The sequence below is a fragment of the Saimiri boliviensis genome, chromosome 2, assembly GCF_048565385.1.
Source record: "Saimiri boliviensis isolate mSaiBol1 chromosome 2, mSaiBol1.pri, whole genome shotgun sequence".
NCBI classification, from domain to species: Eukaryota; Metazoa; Chordata; class Mammalia; order Primates; family Cebidae; genus Saimiri; species Saimiri boliviensis.
Window position 1 is genome coordinate 112,529,258 of NC_133450.1, and position 20,258 is coordinate 112,549,515.

Below are 20,258 nucleotides of genomic sequence, written 5' to 3' on the forward strand. Positions count from 1 at the left end.
GGCCTTCTCTGTCTTCAGAAGGCTTAGCCTGCAGAAGCTTCCACACGTAGTTTTTTGGGCTGTTAGAATGGTGGCACTGGCCTGGGTACACAGGCACTAGGAGAATGAATGGCTGGGCCGTCAGCTCAGTGAATTCCTTGGTCCTCCAGCCAAGCTCATGCCCAGAGGATTGGCTCCAGGACATGGAGCGCCTGTCGGAGGAGCTGTTGCTGCCACTGCTGAGCCAGCCCACCCTGGGCAGCCTGTGGGATTCCCTTAGGTATGTACTGTGTGTGGTGGCCAGGAGAGGCAGGGGAGGTGGCAGTTTCTTTCCTCGTGGGATTTCTGGGTCCAGCTCCTGGGTCCATCCCAGGGTGCAGGCCCTCAGCCCAAGGGAAACTTGAGTCCCTAGCAGGCAGCAGTAGGGTGGGCTCTGAGGAGTGTGGGCACTGACCTCCACAGCCAGGCCCCCATTAGTCTTGGGTACAGACTGAGCAGTTCTTTTCCAGCCTGGCACACACCAGGCCAGAGTCTCCCTCAGACTCTCCACTTCACCTACAGGCACTGCTCCCCTCTCTGCAACCCGCTGTCCTGTGCGCCAGCCCCTGAAGCTCCCCCCAGCCTCGTGTCACTGGGCTGCTCAGGAGGCTGCCCCCCTTTCAGTCTGGCTGGCTCAGCCTCACCCTTCCCATTCCTCACTGCCCTCCTCTCTCTTCTCAATACCATGGCCTGGATCCACAAGGGGCTGTGTGGCCAGGTAAGTGTGGGGTGCCTGGTTAGGGGTCAGGCAAGGGACCAAGATGGCAGGAATGAGAAATAAAGTAGGAGGGTGGGTTGGGTGCGGTGGCTTATGCCTATAATCCCAGCACTTTGGGAGGCTGAGGCAAGAGGATCACCTGAGCTTGGGAGTTTGAGACCAACATGACCAACATGGAGAAACCCCATCTCTACTAAAAGAAAATTAGCCAGGTGTGGTGGCACATACCTGTAATCACAGCTACTCAGGAGGCTGAGGCAGGAGAATTGCTTGAACCCGGGAGGCGGAGGTTGTAGTGAGTCAAGATAGCGCCATTGCATTGCAGCCTGGGCAACAAGAGCGAAATTTCGTCTCAAAAAAAAAGAAAGAACGTGGGAGGGTGTCCCATGGGGAAGGGAGGCCTTCTGCCAGCACTTATTTCCTTAAGTTTGGAGAGAGGGGCCGCCACCTGGGGAGCCCTAGAAGGCATCAGAGTCAATTTCTAGATCTGAAGAAAATTGCTCTTCCTCAGTTGGCTGCCGTATTGGCTGCCCCGGGACTCCAGAAGTACTTCCTCCGTTGTGTGGCTCCTGGGGCTGCCCCTCCCCTCACACCGTTCTCTGCGTGGGCCCTGCGTCATGAGTACCACCTGCAGTACCTGGCACTCGCTCTGGCCCAGAAAGCGGTGGGTCCCCCTGTCTGACAAGTCTTGCCCCCACATCCCGTTATCCCCCTCCCGCTTCTGTGGAACCCAGCCTGCTTCTGGCAGGCCATGTGGCTCCCACTTTCCTCCAGACACGCCCTAGACCTGTGCGCTTCAGCCTCACTTGTATCCTCTTCCTCACTTCGCTCTGCCACATCCCCTTCCCCGCCTCTCCTGCACTAGATCGCTCCCTGCTTTTCTGTCTGCAGGCAACACTGCAGCCATTGCCAGCCACCCATGCTGCCCTTTATCATGGTATGGCCTTGGCCCTGCTGAGCCGGCTGCTGCCCGGAAGCGAGTACCTCGCCCATGAGCTGCTGCTGAGCTGTGTATTCCGGCTGGAGTTCCTCCCGTAAGTGCTTGGTCAGTGGCATCAGCTCAGCCCTTTTGGATGCTGCTGTGGTTGTTAACAGAGCAGCCCTGAATTTGGAGCCAGGAGACCCAAATTTTACTCTTTCTTCCACGGATTACACTTAGCCCTTCTGAGCTTCCATGATCTCATTAGTGAAGTGAGGATCAGGCTAACCACACCCAAGAATGATTGTGAGGCCGGGCGCGGTGGCTCAAGCCTGTAATCCCAGCACTTTGGGAGGCCGAGGTGGGTGGATCACGAGGTCAAGAGATCGAGACCATCCTGGTCAACATGGTGAAACCCCGTCTCTACTAAAAATACAAAAAATTAGCTGGGCATGGTGGCGCGTGCCTGTAATCCCAGCTACTCAGGAGGCTGAGGCAGGAGAACTGCCTGAACCCAGGAGGTGGAGGTTGCGGTGAGCCAAGATCGCGCCATTGCACTCCAGCGTGGGTAACAAGAACGAAACTCCGTCTCAAAAAAAAAAAAAAAAAAAGAAAAGAATGATTGTGAGACTTTGGTGTCACTGCATGGCTAAAAAAAGTGTACAGATCAGTACACGTATGTAATAGCCATCAGCTACTGAGTACTTCCTCTGTGTCTGATACTTACTTAGGTATTTATCTACATTTAAGTATTTTATCTGGGCCATGAGATAGATACTATTATTCTTATTTTACTCTGAGGAAACTGAGGCACAGAGAAGTTATGTAAACTAGGCAGCTGGCTCTAGCATGCATCCTCTTAACTGATACATAGCACTGCATGGGAGGTTGTTAAGTGAACAGGGAGGCACAGGTCTGGACGTAGGAGCCTCAGAGAAGTCCCAAAGAGCTGCCACAGCCTCCCCGTGCTGTGTTTCCAGCCCTCATTTTTGGTTTTTGGCTCCCATTACAGGGAAAGAACATCAGGGGGTCCAGAGGCAGCTGACTTCTCTGACCAGCTGTCTTTAGGAAGCAGCAGGGCCCCTCGGTGTGGGCAAGGGGCTCTGCTAGCTCAGGCCTGCCAGGACCTCCCCAGCATCCGCAGCTGCTACCTGACTCACTGCTCGCCAGCCCAAGCCAGTCTGTTGGCCTCCCAGGCTCTGTACCGAGCGGAGCTACGGCGACTCCCGACCCTGCTACTGCCTGTGCCTACGGAGCCGCTGCTGCCCACCGACTGGCCCTTCCTGCCACTGATTCGCCTCTACCACCGGGTTTCAGACACCCCCTCGGGGGTCCCTCCCACAGACACCGTGGGCACAGCCATGCGGGTCCTGCAGTGGGTGCTAGTTCTGGAGAGCTGGCGCCCCCAGGCCCTCTGGGCTGTGCCCCCTGCTGCCCACCTGGCACGGCTCATGTGTGTGTTCCTGGTGGACAGTGAGCTGTTCCGGGAGTCCCCAGTACAGCGTCTGGTGGCAGCCCTCCTAGCCCAGCTCTGTCAGCCTCAAGTCTTGCCAAACCTCAACCTGGACTGCCCACTCCCTGGCCTGACGTCTTTCCCGGACCTCTATGCCAACTTCCTGGATCATTTTGAGGCTGTCTCTTTTGGGGACCACCTCTTTGGGGCCCTGGTCCTCCTGCCTCTGCAGCGTCGGTTCAGTGTCACTTTGCGCCTCGCCCTCTTTGGGGAACACGTGGGAGCTTTGCGAGCTCTGAGCCTGCCTCTGACTCAGGTACTTTCTCAGCCTGGCAGGACCTGCTAAGGGTACCCTGCACTGTGTCCTGGGGTCAGTCCTGAGCCATGAAGAGCTTTGGAAAACCTCAGCTTCCTCATCTTACTGCTTGAGGGCATTAAGAGAATCAATGAAAGGGGTTTAACATGGGGCTGGGTATGGTGGCTCATGCCTATAATCCCAGCACTTTGGGAAGCTGAGATGGGGGGGATCACATGAGGTCAGGAGTTTGAGACCAGCCAGGGCAACATGGTAAAACCCCATTTCTACTAAAAATACAAAACTTAGATGAGCGTGGTGGCATGAGCCTGTAGTCCTAGCTACTCAGGAGGCTGAGGCATGAGAATTGCTTAAACCCGGGAGGCGGAGGCTGCAGTGAGCTGAGATTGAGCCACTGTACTCCAGCCTGGGTGACAGAGCAAGACCCTGTCTCAAAAGAAAAAAAAGGGTTAACATGGTGTCTGGTGTATGGTGGGTATTCATTACTCAGGCATAGCTCCTTGCTCATCAGTGCGACAATCTAGATAATTAGAGATATACTGAAAACCAACATAGTTCCAAATTACTCAGATTCTAGGTATTGATTGTCGGGATTCAGAGAAGGGAAAGATCACCTTGGGCTTTGTGGAAGAAGTGGGGATTAACCCAGACACTAGGTTGTGTAGAATTTGAATTGGAAGGAGGTAGAAGGGCAGGAGGTTGCTAGCAGAACAACAAAGCAAAAGGAGCATGACAAAGGGCAGGAGGAGGGAGGAAAGATTTCTGTTGGGAACTTGCTGGAAATAAGGCTAAAAATAAGAAGTAAAGTCTGAGAGGGCCTCAAATATCAGGCCAAGGACTTTAATTCATAATCTGTAAAGAGTTACTGTGTTATGGCTGGGTGAGGTGGCTCATGCCTGTAATCCAACATTTTGGGAGGCCGAGGCTCGAGGGGGCCGAGAGTTTCAGACCAGCTTGGGCAACATAGCAAGATGCTATCTCTACAAAAAAAATTTTGAATATTAGCCAGGCCTGGTGACGTGCCTGTAGACCCAGTTACTTGGGAGCCTGAGGCAGGAGGCTCCCTTGAGCTCAGGAGGTAGAGGCTGCCAGTGAGCTATGATCACACCACTGCATTCCAGACTAGGCAACAGAACAAGGTTCTATTTACTATGTTTTGTTTTTAAGATTTTGTTTTTCTGTTTTTGAGACAGAGTCTCACTCTGTTGCCCAGGCTGGAGTGCAATGGCCGGATCTTGGCTCACTGTAGCCTCCAGCTCCCAGGTTCAAGTGATTCTCCTGCCTCAACCTCCTGAGTAGCTGGGATTACAGGCATGCAGCACCATACCTGGCTTTTTTTTTTTTTTTTTTTTTTTTTTTTTTTTTTTAGTAGAGACAGCGTTCCACCATATTAGCCAGGCTGGTCTCAAACTGTTGACTTAAGTGATCTGCCCACCTTGGTCTCCTAAAGTGCTGGGATTACCTGTGGGAGCAGTTGCACCCAGCTTGGTTTTTATTTTAGTTACAGCTTATTCTAATGAACGTAAACTATAAATATTTTAATGTGCAAACATATTAATTAAAAAGAAAATATAAAATATTTCTAGGAATTAAAAAAAAAAAAAAAAAGCATTGGCCATGCACGGTGGCTCACACCTGTAATCCCAGCACTTTGGGAGGCCGAGGCGAGCATATTACCTGAGCTTAGGGGTTCGAGACCAGTCTGGCCAACATGATGAAACCCTGTCTCTACTAAAAATACAAAAAGTAGCTGGGTGTGGTGGTGCATGCCTATAGTCCCAGCTACTCAGGAGGCTGAGGCAGGAGAATTACTTCAACCCCAGAGACAGAGGTTTCAGTAAGCTGAGATGACACAACTGCACTATAGCCTGGGTGACAGAGCAAGATTCTGTCTCAGAAAATATATATATTAAATATTTTTAGGAATTAGAAAAAAAAAGATTGGCCCGGCACAGTGGTTCAGACCTGTAATCCCAGCACTCAGTGAGGCTGAGCTAGGTGGATGACCTGAGATTAGGAGTTTGAGACCAGCTTGATCAACATAGTGAAACCCCATCTCTACGAAAAATACAAAATTGCCGGGCGCGGTGGCTCAAGCCTGTAATCCCAGCACTTTGGGAGGCCGAGACGGGTGGATCACGAGGTCAAGAGATCGAGACCATCCTGGTCAACATGGTGAAACCCCGTCTCTACTAAAAAAAAAATACAAAAAATTAGCTGGGCATGGTGGCGCGTGCCTGTAATCCCAGCTACTCAGGAGGCTGAGGCAGGAGAATTGCCTGAACCCAGGAGGCGGAGGTTGCGGTGAGCCGAGATCGTGCCATTGCACTCCAGCCTGGGTAACAAGAGCGAAACTCCATCCCAAAAAAAAAAAACAAAATTAGCTGGTTGTGGTGGTGCATGCCTGTAATCCCAGCTACTTGGGAGGCTGAGGCAGGAGAATCGCCTGAGCTCCAGAGGTGGAGATTGCAATGAGTGAAAATTGTGCCATTGCAGTCTAGTCTGGGTGACAGTGAAACTCAGTCTTTTAAAAAAAAGAAAAAAAAAATAGAATTGCACAGTTGAACATAACATTTTGAAAGTTTTAATTTTAACTTAATTAAAAAGTAGTGGTAGGCAGTAGAACATCACAACTGCTTCTCTCTTTTTTTGTAATAATTTAGACTTTCATTAGAGGGTCTTGGTGGACAGAGATAACCCACTTCATAAAGTTTCTTCTCTCTCTGCACATTGGGGACATGTCCAGGTTTGTTACATGGGTATATTGTGTGAGGAAAATGATCTCATCACCCAAGTAGTGAGCATAGCTTTTCAAGCCTTTCCCCACCCCTGCCTTCATCAGCTCGTAGTCCCTAGTGTCTGTTGCTTCCATCTTTCTGTCCATAAGTACCCAGTGTTTAGCTCCCACTTATAAGTGAGAACATGTATTTGGTTTTCTGCTTCTACGTTAATTCACCTAGGATTTTATGACAAAGTCTCTGTCTGTTAGCCAAGCTGGAGTGCATTGACTTGATCTGGGCTCACAGCAACCTTTGCCTCCCAGGTTCAAGTGATTGTCCTGCCTCAGCCTCCTGACTACAGGGACCTGCCACCATGCCTGGCTACTTTTTGTATTTTTTTTTCCCACCCACTCCTTAAGTTTTGTATTTTTACAAACATTTTTGTAAATTTCGTAAAAGAGCTGGAGTTTCACCATGTTGGCCAGGATGGTCTTGATCTCTTGACCTCGTGATCTGCCAACCTCCACCTCCCAAAGTGCTGGGATTACAGGCATGAGCCACCATACCCGGTCAATTTCATTCTTTTTTATGGCCGCTTCTCAGTTTCCAGTTTTCCCTGACTTCTGCTCTGTAGTGTTTAACCCTGATCCTTTTGCTAGAGAAGGACAAATATCTGTTCAGAACCTGATCTCTGTCCTCATGATTTGGTTTCATGTGATCATTATCCTTGCACCTTGTAGATGTATATACTTTCCTACCCTCCCCCTCAGCACATCATTTCACCTGTCACAGTTGCCTGTGTCCCTGGAGTGCTACACGGTACCTCCTGAAGACAACCTGGCCCTCCTTCAGCTCTACTTCAGGACCCTGGTTACTGGTGTGCTCCGTCCACATTGGTGCCCTGTGCTCTATGCTGTGGCTGTGGCTCATGTCAATAGCTTCATCTTCTCTCAGGACCCACAGAGCTCAGTAAGTTACATCTCCATCTTCAGAGGAAGGAAGGGAGCTAGCAGTTGAGCTCCCTCTGGGCCACCTGGGGGAGAGGTGAGGGCCAGGCAAGGCCAATGGTGGGTACCAGCCCTCAGCTCAGTGCCACGTCTCCCTGTTCTGCTTCTAGGATGAGGTAAAGGCTGCCCGCAGGCGTATGCTGCAGAAAACATGGCTGCTGGCAGATGAGGTAGGGTCAGGGCCATTAGGAGGGTGGGCTATTAGAAGATCTTACATGACTAAGACCACAAGATCTCATTACCCACTTCATAAGGTTTCTTTTCTCTCTGCAGGGTCTCCGGCAGCACCTTCTCCACTATAAGCTTCCCAATTCCACGCTCCCAGAGGGCTTTGAGCTCTATCCTCAGTTGCCCCCTCTGCGTCAGCACTACCTCCAGAGACTGACTTCAACGGTGCTCCAAAATGGGGTATCAGAGACCTAGGACAGTTGCTAGAGATGGAAAGATGGGTACATTGTCCTGTATCCAGCCTTTCAACAGATGCCTAGACAGACAGAGGACATTGTGTCCTAATGGTAGGCAGGAGACCAAGGACCATAAGGCTCGCCTTCCTGGGAGCAGGTTGTTTGAGCTGTTTGGGAACAGAATGAGCCCTACCGTTATGTCTTGATATCTGGGGCTCGTGAAGGTCTGTGCTGGGAGTGAAGAGTGACTTAGCTGTTTAGCCCGTCTTTGGGGACAGGGCAGACTAAATGCATCTCTCCTTACCTACTCGCACCCCCTGCCCCGGGCTGAGGTATATGAACGCTATAGTTGTACATCAAAATAAATGTTTTCTATCTCCTGGAAATCTGATTTGGACTAATTTCACCCATGTTAGTTCAGGGTTAGTATCTGGGGGCGGGTCATCCCAGGTGAGAGCAGGACTGCTTTGAGAGAGATGGGGAAGAATCATAAGCGGGAGGTAAAAACATCTAAAGACAGCAAGAATGTGGGGCCAAATACACACACCTCTAGTGCCAAATACTTGGGAGGCTGAGGCAGGATGATCACTTGATTCTAGGAATTCAATTCCAGCCTGGGCAACATAGTGAGACCCCATGTCTCTATTTATTTATGTATTTATTTCTGAGATAGGGTGTTGGTCTGTCACCCAGGCTAGAGGGCAGTGGTATGACCATAGCTCATTGCCATCTCGACCTCCTAGGCTCAAGCCATTCTTCTACCTCAGCCTCCTGAGTACCTGGGACCACAGGCAAGTGCCCCCGTGCCTGGCTAATTTCTTGCATTTGTAGAGATGGAGTTTCACCATGTTCCCCAGGTTAGTCTTGAATTCCTGAGTTCAAGCAGTCCACCCACCTCGGCCTCCCAAAGTGCTAAGATTACAGGCATAAGCCACAGGCATTGCCCTATTTTGGTAGTTTTTAGATTGTTCTTTTGTCTGAATTCTAAAACTTAGGCTTTCTTAGACTGTCCTTTCCTGTGTGGACTTACTGTGTTTGCAAGTAATCAGAGAGAGCAGTGTACCACGGCCTAGCCCTGTCAATAGGTATAGAGAAAACAATCCTCATAAATGGAGCTGCTGAACACAGAATTATCCAACAGTGTTTTTGTTTTTGAGAAGGAGTCTTGCTCTGTTGCCCAGGCTGGAGTACAGTGGTGCGATCTCAGCTCACCACAACCTTCCCCTCCCAAGTTCAAGCCGTTCTCCTGCCTCAGCCTCCAAGTAGCTGGGATTATAGGTGTGTACCATCATGCCCAGCTAATTTTTGTAATTTTAGTAGAGATGGGTTTTCACCATGTTGGTCAGGCTGGTCTTGAACACCTGAACTTGTGATCCACCTTCCAAAGTGCTGGGATTATAGGCGTGAGCCACCGTCCCTGGCCTGTTATTTTTGGTCTCACCCTGTAGCCCAAGCCGGAGTGCAATAGCACAGTCTTGGGTCACTGCAGCCTCCGCCTCCCGGGCTCAAGCAATTCTCATGCCTCAGCCTCTTGAGTAGCTGGGACTACAGGGGTGTGTCACCATGCTCAGCTAATTTTTGTATTTTTAGTAGAGGTGGCGTTTCGCCATATTGCCTAGGGTGGTCTCAAAGTCCAGAGCTCGCGTGATCCGCCCACCTCGGCCTCCCAAAGTTCTGGGATTATGTGAGCCACAGTGCCCAGCCCCAGTATGGTTTATTAAGCAACTACTGTATCAACAAATACCAATGGTTCTGAAATTTATGTGACAAAAATCACCTGGAGGGTATTTTAAAACAGGTTACTGGGCCCTGCCAACCACCAGAAGTAAACCCAAGGATCTGCAGTTTTAGCAAGTTCCCAGGTGATACTGATACTGGTGTTCAGAACCAACCACAATTTGAGGAGCAGTGCCTTAGAGACTGCAAGGTAAATTCTGTGACCTCATAGTGTGATAGCTAGTGTTAACTAGGGCATAGAGACCAGAGTTTTTACAAAATCACTGTTGTGGCCACACCTTGCTTTACACTGAGACTTTACCAAGTAGCTAACTACTAAAACTTCGCTTTTGAAGTGTTTTTATGATAAACATAGGTCTCAGACTTTTAAGTTAGTTTTTTTGTTTGTTTTTGAGATGGAGTTTTGCTCTTATTGCCCAGGCTGGGGTGCAATCGCGCGATTTCAGCTCACTGCAACCTCCCCCTCCTGGGTTCAAGCGATTCTCCTGCCTCAGCCTCCAAAGTAGCTGGGATTACAGGCATGCACCACCAGGTGCGGCTGTTTCGTATTTTTAGTAGAGACAGGTTGGTCAGGCTGGTCTCCAACTCCTGACCTCAGATGATCTGCCCACCTCAACCTCCCAAAGTGCTGGGATTACAAGTGTGAGCCATCATTCCGGCCCTCAAGTTAGTATTTTAAGCAAATGATTGAGGACCCAAGACATAAAACTACCTGAAGGGAGTGGCTCCCACATTTGTAGGGTAACTTGTAGCTTACAGAGCAATTTCCCTTAATATTATTTTGCAAGTGGTAGAGAAACTCTCAGAGCAATTGTGGCCTGTGCTACATCACCCACAGACCAGAGATGCTAGTACTAGTATTCAAGGTCGATCTATCTAGCTATCTAGCTATGTAGCTAGGTATCTATCATCTGTCATCCTTCAGTGCTACTAAAAGCTCTCGGATCTTCTGATGTCTTGTCCAGTCTTTTACCCCATCACAGTGAGAAGTTGTGCACAGGAGTAACACAGGCAACCGAACTACATAAGGCAAACACAGAGATCCAAGTTTCTGGGGGCAGCAGGGAGGTTCAGCCTTGCAATCACAAGGGCACCACCGAAAGCCACAAGCAATGGCAAGTAATGAGACCTTACTTGGGGCAGTTTAAAGACTACTTCCCGGCCGGGCGCGGTGGCTCACGCCTGTAATCCCAGCACTTTGGGAGGCCGAGGCCGGCAGAACACGAGGTCAGGAGTTTGAGACTAGCCTGGCCAACATGGTGAAACCCCATCTCTGCTAAAAATAGGGAAAATAAATTAGTTGGGCGTGGTGGCGGGCGCCTCAGGAAGCTGAGCAGGAGAATCGCTTGAACCCGGGAGGCGGAGGTTGCAGTGAGCCGACATCGTGCCACTGCACTCCAGTCTGGGCAACAGAGCAAGACTCTGCCTCAAAAAAAAAAAAAAAAAAATTACATCCCATGTGTGGTCACGCGTGCCACACACCTACCACCACCACTACCACAAATGAAGTGCACACTCCACTGATCCTGTCCTCAGGAACCTGGAAGCCCCCACCTGGTGTCCGAGGCGTGGCTCCCGCTTTGAGGGTGGGGCACGTCCTTTCCGGCCTCAGACCTACCCCAGCTCCCGGCTGGCTGCGGCAGATGTGACGACTGAAGACCAGAGCCCTAGGTGGGGACTCCATAAGGCTCCTCCGGAAGCGTAGGGACCTCGCTGCCCGCACGCCCCGCCCTTTCCTCCTCTGGCGTCCTGGGGTCTGAGGTGGGCGTGGTCAGGCCGGCTTTAAGTCCTGGGGAGAGTCTTGCCAGCCACACGACACCCCTGTAAGCGGCGGCCCGGGCTGCGGTGGGCAAAGTGACCTGTCAACTTCAGGTTGACGGGCGTGGCCGAGACCGCAAGGGTTGTTGCGGAGCGAACCCAACGGAGATGGGCCGCTGGGGCCTGCTGCTGGGATGGTTCGGAGCCGCGGGTGAGTGCTGTCTGTTGGTCAGGGGACGGTCCAGCCAGAGGCACCTTCCTAGGCTTGGGAGTGGCCGGTCGCAACAGGCCAGGTGTCAGTGGTTCCTCCAGAGCCCTCGAACTCTCACAGCCAAATTTCTCGGGCCCGTGCTTCTGAAGTGCAGACGGAGAAGCGCCAAGCGCGTGTGAATCCCAGAGTCTGGATCACGCAGCTTGGGAAGGAGGAACATTCTTTGCGGTCTCAGCGCCGCCTTGGGGCGGGGCCATCAATCTAAGTCGAGGAAAGCACGCGGGAGACTGCAGAACCGAATTCAGTGCGGCCCCCAAGCCATTCACTGGGAAGGGCGCTCGAGGAGAGAAACTGGCAGAGCTATAAGCGAGCACCCGCGGGGCTTCTGCGACAGGAGTCCGGTGGTGGCTTCCAGGCTGAGTGCGCAGGCTGGGCAGGGTGTGGCCGCGCCCGCAAGGGCTGCTGTTGCGGGGTTCTTTCTTTTATATCCTATTTCCACCCCAGTTAACTTCCTGCGCCCTCTGCTAACACCTTTCAGGCGCCATTCTCTGCTCCTGCTCCCAGGAGCCTTTTCTGCAGTCCTCGCCCCGGCCGCTGTCAAGTCCCAGCCCCCTGGACCCGAAAGTCAGCAGCCCGCCTAGTAGCTTGCAGCCAACCTCCCAGCTGAATTCTCGGGGTGAGCTCCAGGCGCCTCCCTCCTCTTCGGCTCACCATTCCAGACCCCTCTGGCCCAGCCAGGGGCTCGACGATCCTTGCCTCGCTCCTTGCTCCCAGGCATCGAGGGTTCTTGGCTGTTTAATACCTGCGGGGCCAGTGGCAGGCATGGGCCCACACAAACACAATGTGACGGGGCGTACGCGGGGACCAGCGTGGTGGTGACCGTGGGGGCCTCCGGGCATCTGAGAGGCGTGCAGCTGTGGCGCGTGCCGAGCCCCGGCCAGTATCTGTAAGTGCGGGGCGGGGGTAGGGTGGGCAGTGACCTGGGAGTCGGAGGTTTCACCGTCAGGGGAACGAAGGCCACGTATGCACCGCCTTGCGTCTTGGGGTATTGCGAAGGGAGGTCCACCCAGGCCGACCTTGAGTGCCCCTCAAGGTGGCAGTAGTCACCACCGAGTTAGACCGTACCTGGAACCTCTTCCACCGAGCGGAAGCCCCTCAATCAGGGCGGTGCCAAAGGGTGCTTGAGCCTCCCCACATCTCCACGAACCCTTCTGAAATAAGTGTGATATTTAATTTTTCGGTGTGCAAATCAGCCTTCCCATTCGTCAGAGTCTATTTCAGCCTTCAAGCTCCTCAGATAAAAAATTACTCTGGAGCCTCCTCTATCGTCACCTTCTGCCCGCAGCGGCCGGCCTGAGCACCGAGGGCTGGGGATTCACCGCCCGCTCTCCGCAGGATCTCAGCTTACGGAGCTGCGGGCGGCAAAGGCGCCAAGAACCACCTGTCGCGGGCGCATGGCGTCTTCGTCTCAGCAATCTTCTCCCTCAGTCTCGGAGAGTCGCTGTACATTCTGGTGGGGCAGCAGGGAGAGGACGCCTGTCCTGGAGTGAGCGCAGCCAATGGGGATGGGGCGGCTCCGGCGCCGCGGGGTGAGGGCTGCCTGGGGGCCGGGGGGACGAGCCTTCCTCGGTGCCGGGTTACCTGCACAGCCAGGGGAGGCTCCCGGGCCCTGCCGATTCCCGCCCCCGCTGCCCGCAGGGTAGCCCGGAGAGCCAGCTAGTCTGCCTCGGGGAGTCTCGAGCCGTTGAAGAACACGCGGCGACGGATGGGAGCGAAGGGGCCCTGGAGTCGCGGCGCTGGGCAGGAGGTGGCGGGGGTGGCGGGGGCGCCACCTACGTTTTTCGGGTACGTGCTCCCTTCGGCGCTCAGCGTTGGGGTCCCTATCCTCTCCTCAGGGGTGCGCGCGCACGCACTCTACGTCCATCTCTTAGGGTCCCTCTAACCCTTTGCTGGGCTGGGGGGGCCGTGCCTTTATCCGGGCCCCCGGGGTGGGAGCCCTTGCCCAGTGCCAGTGCTCCTGGACGGCAGGAGGACGCGTCCTGGAACGCGCCGCTGGCCCCACAGGTGCGCGCCAGCGAGCTGGAACCGCTGCTGGTGGCGGCCGGAGGTGGCGGTCGGGCCTACCTGAGGCCGCGGGACCGAGGCCGGATTCTGGCCGTCCCAGAGAAACTGGAGAACCGCTTGGAGGCGCCCGGGAGCGGCGGGAGAGGCGGGGCGGCAGGTGAGGGCGCGGCCCGCGGGGAGAGGCGGGCGTGCTCCCCGTGTGGCTGCCAACCTTCCTGCTCTCGCTCTGCAGGTGGAGGGGGCGGCTGGACGTCGCGGGCTCCCTCTCTGCAGGCGGGCCGCTCACTGCAGGAGGGGGCGGAGGGCGGCCAGGGCTGCTCCGAGGCTTGGGCAATGCTTGGCTGGGCCGCGGCCGGCGGCTTTGGGGGCGGCGGCGGGGCCTGCACTGCGGGCGGAGGCGGCGGCGGCTACCGGGGTACGTGTACGTTGGAGAGGGCAGCTGAGCAGGCCCGAAGGTGACGTGAGATTAGAACCCTAGCACAGGCTGCAGCCCTCAGGAGGATAGGGGTGGGAGAGGCATTAAGACCGGCTCAGCAGCTCCAGGCAAAGCAGGAGCTCTTAGAAAAGGTCAAATACACTGCAAATCAGCATGCAGACAGGACTCCCTAGATTTCCATTCAGTCCAGGGTATTTCCCATCACAGCAGGTCCTTGACTTGTTCTGCAGCTGTCCCCAGAACTTAGAGCTGACCAAGTGAGCAAGCTGAGCAGGGAGGCAGAAAAGCAGGCCTGCGTTAAGTCAGTGGTTCTCAAAGTGTGGTCCAGGAACCGCTACTATCCATACAGCCTAGGCTGTTCAAAATGCAAATCATCTATCAGCTTGGCTAGGAGGCCCAGCCTGTAATCCCAGCACTTAGGGAGGCTGAGGCAGGAGGATCACCTGAGGTTGGGAGTTTGAGACCAGCCTAACCAACATGGAGAAACCTCATCTCTACTAAAAATACAAAATTAGCCAGGCATGATGGTGCATGCCTGTAATCCCAGCTACTCAGGAGGCTGAGGCAGGAGAATCGCTTGAACCCTGGAGGTGGAGGTTGTAGTGAGCCGAGATCCCACCATTGCATTCCAGCCTGGGCAACAGAGTGAAACTCTGTCTCAAAAAAAAAAAAGTAAAAAGAAACAGGCTGTATGACTGTGCAGGCTGTACTCTTCATATATACATACCCGTGATTCACATTCTCACAGAAAGGGACGGTGAGGACATGGGACACTAGGGGCTCAGGCAGGCAGGAGGCATCCCTGCTAGCCTGAGCTAGGCCTTCAGGCTCCAGCTGATTACCCACTCCTCACCTCCTCCATTCCCACTTGTTAAAAGACAGCACTTGCATCATGATGCTGAAGAAGAGAAGGCCACACTGGGATTTCCACTGGGAGATTCCAGCTTCTGCCCCAGTCCTCATATTTGTAGTCAACCCTCCATCACTCTCTACTTCCAGGGGGTGATGCTTCAGAGACTGACAACCTCTGGGCTGATGGGGAAGATGGAGTATCCTTCATGCACCCCAGCAGCGAGCTCTACCTGCAGCCTCTGGCAGGTATTGGCCCCAACCCCACCTCTCAGCCTGGCCTGGCCTTCTTCCTCAGTCCTTGAGCCCACTCCCAGAAGAGCAACCTGCACTGTGAAGAACATTGCATAGCACAGGATTCTTGCATATCACAGGGTCATTTGAAAAGGGGGCTGTCAGTTGTGTCAGATGCTGGCACAGGGCATGCTGCATGCTTGTCAAGTATCCCCTTGCTGTGAATTTGCTTCAAATGCCTGGGAGTGTGCAGGCTTGGCAGAAGTCCCCCAGCCTCCCACCACCCTTGTAAGCTTGGTGCTGCTCTTTGCTCTAAAGTCCTGAGCCAGAATTGACCATGTGGCTGAAAAAGGTGTGTCTTTATTTATTTTTGAGAAACAGTCCCACTCTGTCACCCAGGCTGGAGTACAATGGTATGAACTTGGGTCACTGCAAACTCAGCCTCCCAGGTTCAAGTGATTCTCCAGAGTAGCTAAGATTGCAGGCATGTGCTACCACACCCGGCTAATTTTTGTATTTTTAGTATAGAAGGGGTTGGCCAGGCTGGCCTCAAACTCCTGACCTCATGTGATCAGCCCACCTGGGCCTTCCAAAGTGCAGGGATTACAGGCATGTGCCACTGCACTCAGCCCAAAGCATGTATTTAATATATCCCATCCCCATCCCCCACCCACCACACCATACCATATTAGTTCTTTTACTCACAGTCACGGAGAGCCATGGAGAGGTAGAGATCCGAAGGCATCTCAACTGTAGTCACTGCCTTTCAAGAGACTGTCAATGGCAGGCAGAGCTCCAGTTGGCTGAATGCCTGTGCCCAGAGGGCATGGAGCTAGCTGTGGATAACATCACCTGCGTGGGTACGTCCTACCTTTGCTCAAGGTCTGGACTCCTGGGGTCATAGACTGAGAGGGGCAGTGGGCCACTGGGAAAGACGGTATAGAGATTTGCTGTGTGCCAGGCACTGTGGTGGGTGCTGGGCAGGGGATTGGAGATTCATCAGTGCACAGTGCCTTTCAGAGGCATATCATCCAGTGTGGGAGGATGTTTAGATATAGCTATGTAAATCTGTATCCCAAGTGAGGATTGCTGTGGGAGGTATAAAGTGCTTTAGGGGTGTTCAAGAGGGAGAGGTTGCTTTGGCCCAGGATAATGGGGGAAGGCATCATGGACTCACTTGAGCTGAGTCTTGAAGTATGGGTAAAACTTCAGAGTAAAGGAACAGAGAAGACCTTCCCACTGGAGGTGTGTCTCCTTCTTCCTAGACCTGCACAACCCCCCAGGCCCTCTGGTTCTGATGGTGGCTGTGGTGGCAACCTCGACATTGAGCCTCCTTATGGTGTGTGGGGTCCTGATTCTGGGTATGAAGCATCTAGCAGGCACAGTTGATTCAAGGCTGCTCCTCTCCAGTGAGCTGGGATGGGCTTCTGAGGGGTCCCGGGTTGACTTCAAGACCATTCACCGAAGCAGAACAGTGGTAGACTCCTCTGGGATTCTAGGATAGGAAGCAGCTGGGGAGGCCCGGGGAAAACGTTACCATAATGAGGGGTGTGGGGGCAGGTGTGGGAGGGAGACCTGATGGACAGGTGGAGGTTGTGCCGTTATTCTTCCCACACCCAGTGAAGCAGAAGTGGCAGAGCCTGTGGGGGATGAGGCTGCCGATCCCTGAGCTTGAGTTGAGCAAGCTTCGGACCTCTGCCATCAGGACAGCCCCCAATCCTTATTACTGCCAGATGGGGCTTGGCCCAGCCCAGTCCTGGGCTCTGCCTCCAGGTGTCACCGAGGTTTCCCCAGCCAATGTCACTCTGCTCAGGTGAGTCCTCTGCCTCTTTCTGAGAACCTATGCACTCTGAATCTCCACCTCTGATCCTCTCCCTGCTGTAGTGAATTACAGATCCTGGAAGAAAATCTGGCCCACATCCCTTGTGTAGGGGAGAGGGAGGACCTGAGAAGCTCCAGAAGGGGAAGCAACTTGCCCAAGGTCACCTCTCCGTCCCAATTCTTAGAATATGAGCTTGTGGCTGGGCGCGGTGTCTTACGCCTGTAATCCCAGCACTTTGGGAGGCTGAGGCTGGTGAATCACCTGAGGTCACGAGTTCGAGAACAGCCTGGCTAGCATAGTGAAACGCCATCTCTACTAAAAACACAAAATTTAGCCAGGTGTGCTGGCAGGTGCCTGTAATCTCAGCTACTTGGGAGGCTGAGGCAGGAGAATTGCTTGAACCCAGGAGGCGGAGGCTGCAATGAGCTGAGATCACACCATTGCACTCTAGCCTGGGCAAGAGTGAGACTGTCTCAAATAAATAAATATATAAATATAAATATATATATTGGAGCCCAGGGATTGCCTCCCTGCCAGGGCGTCTGCAGGGTCACCAGGAAAGGCCTCATCATGGACTCCCGGCCTGACTCTGATCTGCACCTGCCCTCTTTTTTCCTGGCTCTGTGCAAGTCATCATCACCCTTGCAGGGCTTCTACTTGGGGACATGCATTGGAATGGAGAGGGAGTCTATGGAGGGTCAGCTGGGCATATGGCAGGGGCATGGGAGGCATAGGAGGTACTAGACTCTCTGGGACTCTTCTCCAGGCCACTCGCCCACTCCCTGCCAACCTGTCTTCCTGCAGAGCCCTGGGCCATGGTGCCTTTGGGGAGGTGTATGAGGGACTGGTAACTGGCCTTCCTGGGGACTCCAGTCCCCTGCAGGTGGCTATCAAGGTGAGAGGAGTGGTACTTCTGGCTGGGGGTAGGAGAGCTGGGCACCCTGAAGGGAAGGACAGTGACTAGAGCTAGGGTTAACCCTCCTGAAGTGTCCAGGGCAGCTCAGAAACTGTGCCTTTTCCTCCCCAGACCCTGCCAGAACTCTGCTCTCCTCAGGATGAGCTGGATTTCCTCATGGAGGCACTTATCATCAGGTGCACCTGGGGCCTGGGCAGGGCTGGAAGGTGGGGGCTGGAGGGGAAGGCCCAGGAAATAGCCTCTCCCCACCCTGAGGCTGAGATAGCAAGGCAGGGGACACAAGCGGGCCTCTTCAGCTTTGTGGCGCCTAGAACATGGTTTCCATCTCCCTGCTGGTGATGGCTGGTGATGGGGTGTCGCCACCACCCCACTCAGCAAGTTTAGCCATCAGAACATCGTGCGGTGTGTGGGGCTCAGCCTCAGGGCCGCCCCTTGCCTCATTCTGCTGGAACTGATGTCTGGAGGGGACATGAAGAGTTTCCTGAGGCAGAGTCGGCCGCACGTGGTGAGACCCTTTCTCAGCCCCCCAGGCCCCTCTAAAAACCCCATGGATATATCTGAGACCTGCATGGACTGATGCTCCCTCTGCCTGACCCAGGGCCAGCCATCACCTCTGGTCATGCGGGACCTACTGCAACTGGCCCAGGACATAGCCCAGGGCTGCCACTACCTGGAGGAAAATCACTTCATCCACAGGTTAGGAGCAGTCCTGGCTCAGGGGACTCCCATCCCAAGTCCCTCCTCAAGGAACAGCTCTTCCACAGAACTTTTTTTTTTTTTCTTTTTTCTTTCTTTCTTTCTTTTTTTTTTTTTTTTTTTTTTTTTTTTGAGACGGAGTCTTGCTCTGTCGCCAGGCTGGAGTGCAGTGGCACAATCTCGGCTCACTGCAACCTCTGCCTCCTGGATTGAAGCAATTCGTCCGCCTCAGCCTCCCAAGTAGCTGGGACCACAGGCGAGTGCCACCACGCCTGGCTAAGTTTTGTATTTTTAGTAGAGACGGGGTTTCACCATGGTGGCCACGATGGTCTTGATTTCTTGACCTCGTTATCTGCCCACTTCGGCCTCCCAAAGTGCTGGAATTACGGGCATAAGCCACCACACCCCGCCTCCACTCAGCTTTTAAAGAAATAGATCAAGAAGGGCAAGAACTTCTGAATTCTGGCAGTGATTTTTTTTTGCCTCCTCTGTAGGGATATTGCTGCCCGGAACTGCCTGCTGAGCTGCACTGGGCCCAGCCGAGTGGCCAAGATTGGGGACTTCGGGATGGCACGAGATATCTACCGGTGCGGGACTTGGGAAGGTGGGCTGGCTCTTGCTCCAAGGGGGTTTTTCCTGCACCTTGGTGGTATTTAAACAACTCACTCCCCTTCTTCCTCCTGTAGGGCCAGTTATTACCGCAGGGGGGACCGGGCCTTGCTCCCAGTCAAGTGGATGCCCCCAGAGGCCTTCCTGGAGGGTGTCTTCACATCCAAAACAGATTCCTGGTTGATAACACCCTTCCCCTTCTCTACCCCTCCCTCTCCTTTCCCCTTCTCCTCCCCTGAGGCTAATCCAGTTATTTCCAGCCACGTCAAGTGAAGGGAGGTTGCACTTGACAGGACTCACTTGGTTCCCCCACTTGTGATGCAGGTCTTTTGGGGTGCTGCTCTGGGAGATCTTCTCACTGGGCTACATGCCCTATCCTGGGAGCACCAACCAGGAGGTGCTGGACTTCGTCGTTGCAGGGGGCCGGATGGACCCTCCTAGGGGCTGCCCAGGGCCCGTGTGAGTTGCGTGCTGCCTGGGAAGGGAGGCCTTCAGAACCATGGGCAGCACCAACTCCTGCCTCCCCCCAGGTACCGCATCATGACCCAGTGTTGGCAGCACCAGCCTGAGCTCCGCCCCAGCTTTGCCAGCATCTTGGAGCATCTTCAGTACTGCACTCAGGTATGCCCCCAACCGAACCTGATCATCCTGGTCTTGGGGGTCAGGAGGAGGGGGGACAGAAAACTCTATACCCCGATACTCCCTGACTCTTCCATTATAGGACCCGGATGTGCTCAATTCACCCCTGCAGATGGAGCTGGGGCCCACCCCAGAGGAGGAAGGGGCTTCTGGGCTGGGAAACAGGTCTTTGGAGTGCCTAAGACCGCCACAGCCCCAGGAACTGAGTCCAGAGAAGTTGAAAAGCTGGGGAGGTAGCTCTCTTGGCCCCTGGCTGTCCTCTGGCCTCAAGCCCCTCAAATCCAGGGGCCTCCAACCTCAGGACCTTTGGAATCCCACATATCGCTCCTGAGCCCCAAGGGGCCCTGAGGGTGAGGACTGAAGCATTGAGGGTTCCTCCCTGCACTCCTCAGGCTCCTGGGTGGCCTGTTACGCTAGCAGCCCTTGTCCCTGCAGTCTGTGCTGCTTGTCTGGGTCTGTCTGGGGACTTGCCTGGCAGCACTGCCCTTGCTATGCTGGAAACCAATCCCAGGCTTTCCAGGGAAGGGCCCACCACTTCCAGCTTTTTATCTCTGGGGCCAGGGCCACCTTATGCACACCCCAAGTGTCCATGAGGAGCGCTGAATTGCCCTCCCACCATGAGCATCCTTTATCTGGGCAGTCCCCTACCCTGCAGTTGCTTCTAATAAAAAGTTCTTATCCTCCAGAGATCTGAGTGGATGCCAGGGATACCGGATCTGAGGAAGAGGGGAC

At 53.9% G+C, this 20,258-nt stretch overlaps 2 protein-coding genes across 7 annotated transcripts in view; both read left to right on the forward strand.

Annotated features, from left to right (window-relative positions):
• Nucleotides 1-7,941, forward strand: part of RPAP1 (RNA polymerase II associated protein 1) — a 28,098-nt gene extending 20,157 nt beyond the window's left edge. For 4 of the 5 annotated variants that reach the window (XM_003935689.4, XM_010346206.3, XM_074394066.1 and 1 more), the window contains 8 exons: nucleotides 150-259; nucleotides 541-736; nucleotides 1,248-1,400; nucleotides 1,628-1,770; nucleotides 2,668-3,424; nucleotides 6,937-7,113; nucleotides 7,262-7,321; nucleotides 7,425-7,941. In XM_003935689.4, the coding sequence (XP_003935738.3) occupies nucleotides 150-259; nucleotides 541-736; nucleotides 1,248-1,400; nucleotides 1,628-1,770; nucleotides 2,668-3,424; nucleotides 6,937-7,113; nucleotides 7,262-7,321; nucleotides 7,425-7,574 (1,746 nt within the window). In that variant the 3' untranslated portion in view covers nucleotides 7,575-7,941. Of the gene's footprint in view, nucleotides 1-149; nucleotides 260-540; nucleotides 737-1,247; nucleotides 1,401-1,627; nucleotides 1,771-2,667; nucleotides 3,425-6,914; nucleotides 7,114-7,261; nucleotides 7,322-7,424 lie in introns of those variants that run through there. The other variant, XM_039462889.2, reaches the window with a different exon arrangement.
• Nucleotides 7,942-10,786: 2,845 nt separating this feature from the next.
• Nucleotides 10,787-20,207, forward strand: LTK (leukocyte receptor tyrosine kinase). 2 transcript variants are annotated; one of them, XM_003935690.4, is made up of 20 exons: nucleotides 10,787-11,261; nucleotides 11,800-11,937; nucleotides 12,036-12,207; nucleotides 12,657-12,807; nucleotides 12,960-13,106; nucleotides 13,326-13,482; nucleotides 13,558-13,740; nucleotides 14,761-14,859; nucleotides 15,552-15,704; nucleotides 16,110-16,205; nucleotides 16,465-16,657; nucleotides 17,471-17,561; nucleotides 17,694-17,758; nucleotides 17,958-18,087; nucleotides 18,181-18,278; nucleotides 18,773-18,865; nucleotides 18,965-19,066; nucleotides 19,212-19,346; nucleotides 19,418-19,508; nucleotides 19,609-20,207. In XM_003935690.4, the coding sequence occupies exons 1-20, from the start codon at nucleotides 11,219-11,221 to the stop codon at nucleotides 19,855-19,857; spliced, it is 2,586 nt and encodes an 861-aa protein (XP_003935739.2). In that variant the 5' UTR covers nucleotides 10,787-11,218; the 3' UTR covers nucleotides 19,858-20,207. The 2 variants fall into 2 exon arrangements, with proteins under 2 accessions (XP_003935739.2, XP_003935741.2); XM_003935692.4 differs by lacking the exons at nucleotides 13,558-13,740; nucleotides 17,471-17,561 and having other exon boundaries at nucleotides 16,578-16,657.
• The last annotated feature ends 51 nt before the right edge of the window (nucleotides 20,208-20,258 follow it).

Bases quoted from the DNA above. Each gene is read 5' to 3' on its own strand.
- LTK (XM_003935690.4), top strand. From the start codon at position 11,219: ATGGGCCGCTGGGGCCTGCTGCTGGGATGGTTCGGAGCCGCGG. The intron at 16,206-16,464 runs GTATGAAGCATC...TCCCACACCCAG, and splicing joins GTGTGGGGTCCTGATTCTGG to TGAAGCAGAAGTGGCAGAGC. The intron at 16,658-17,470 runs GTGAGTCCTCTG...GTCTTCCTGCAG, and splicing joins GCCAATGTCACTCTGCTCAG to AGCCCTGGGCCATGGTGCCT.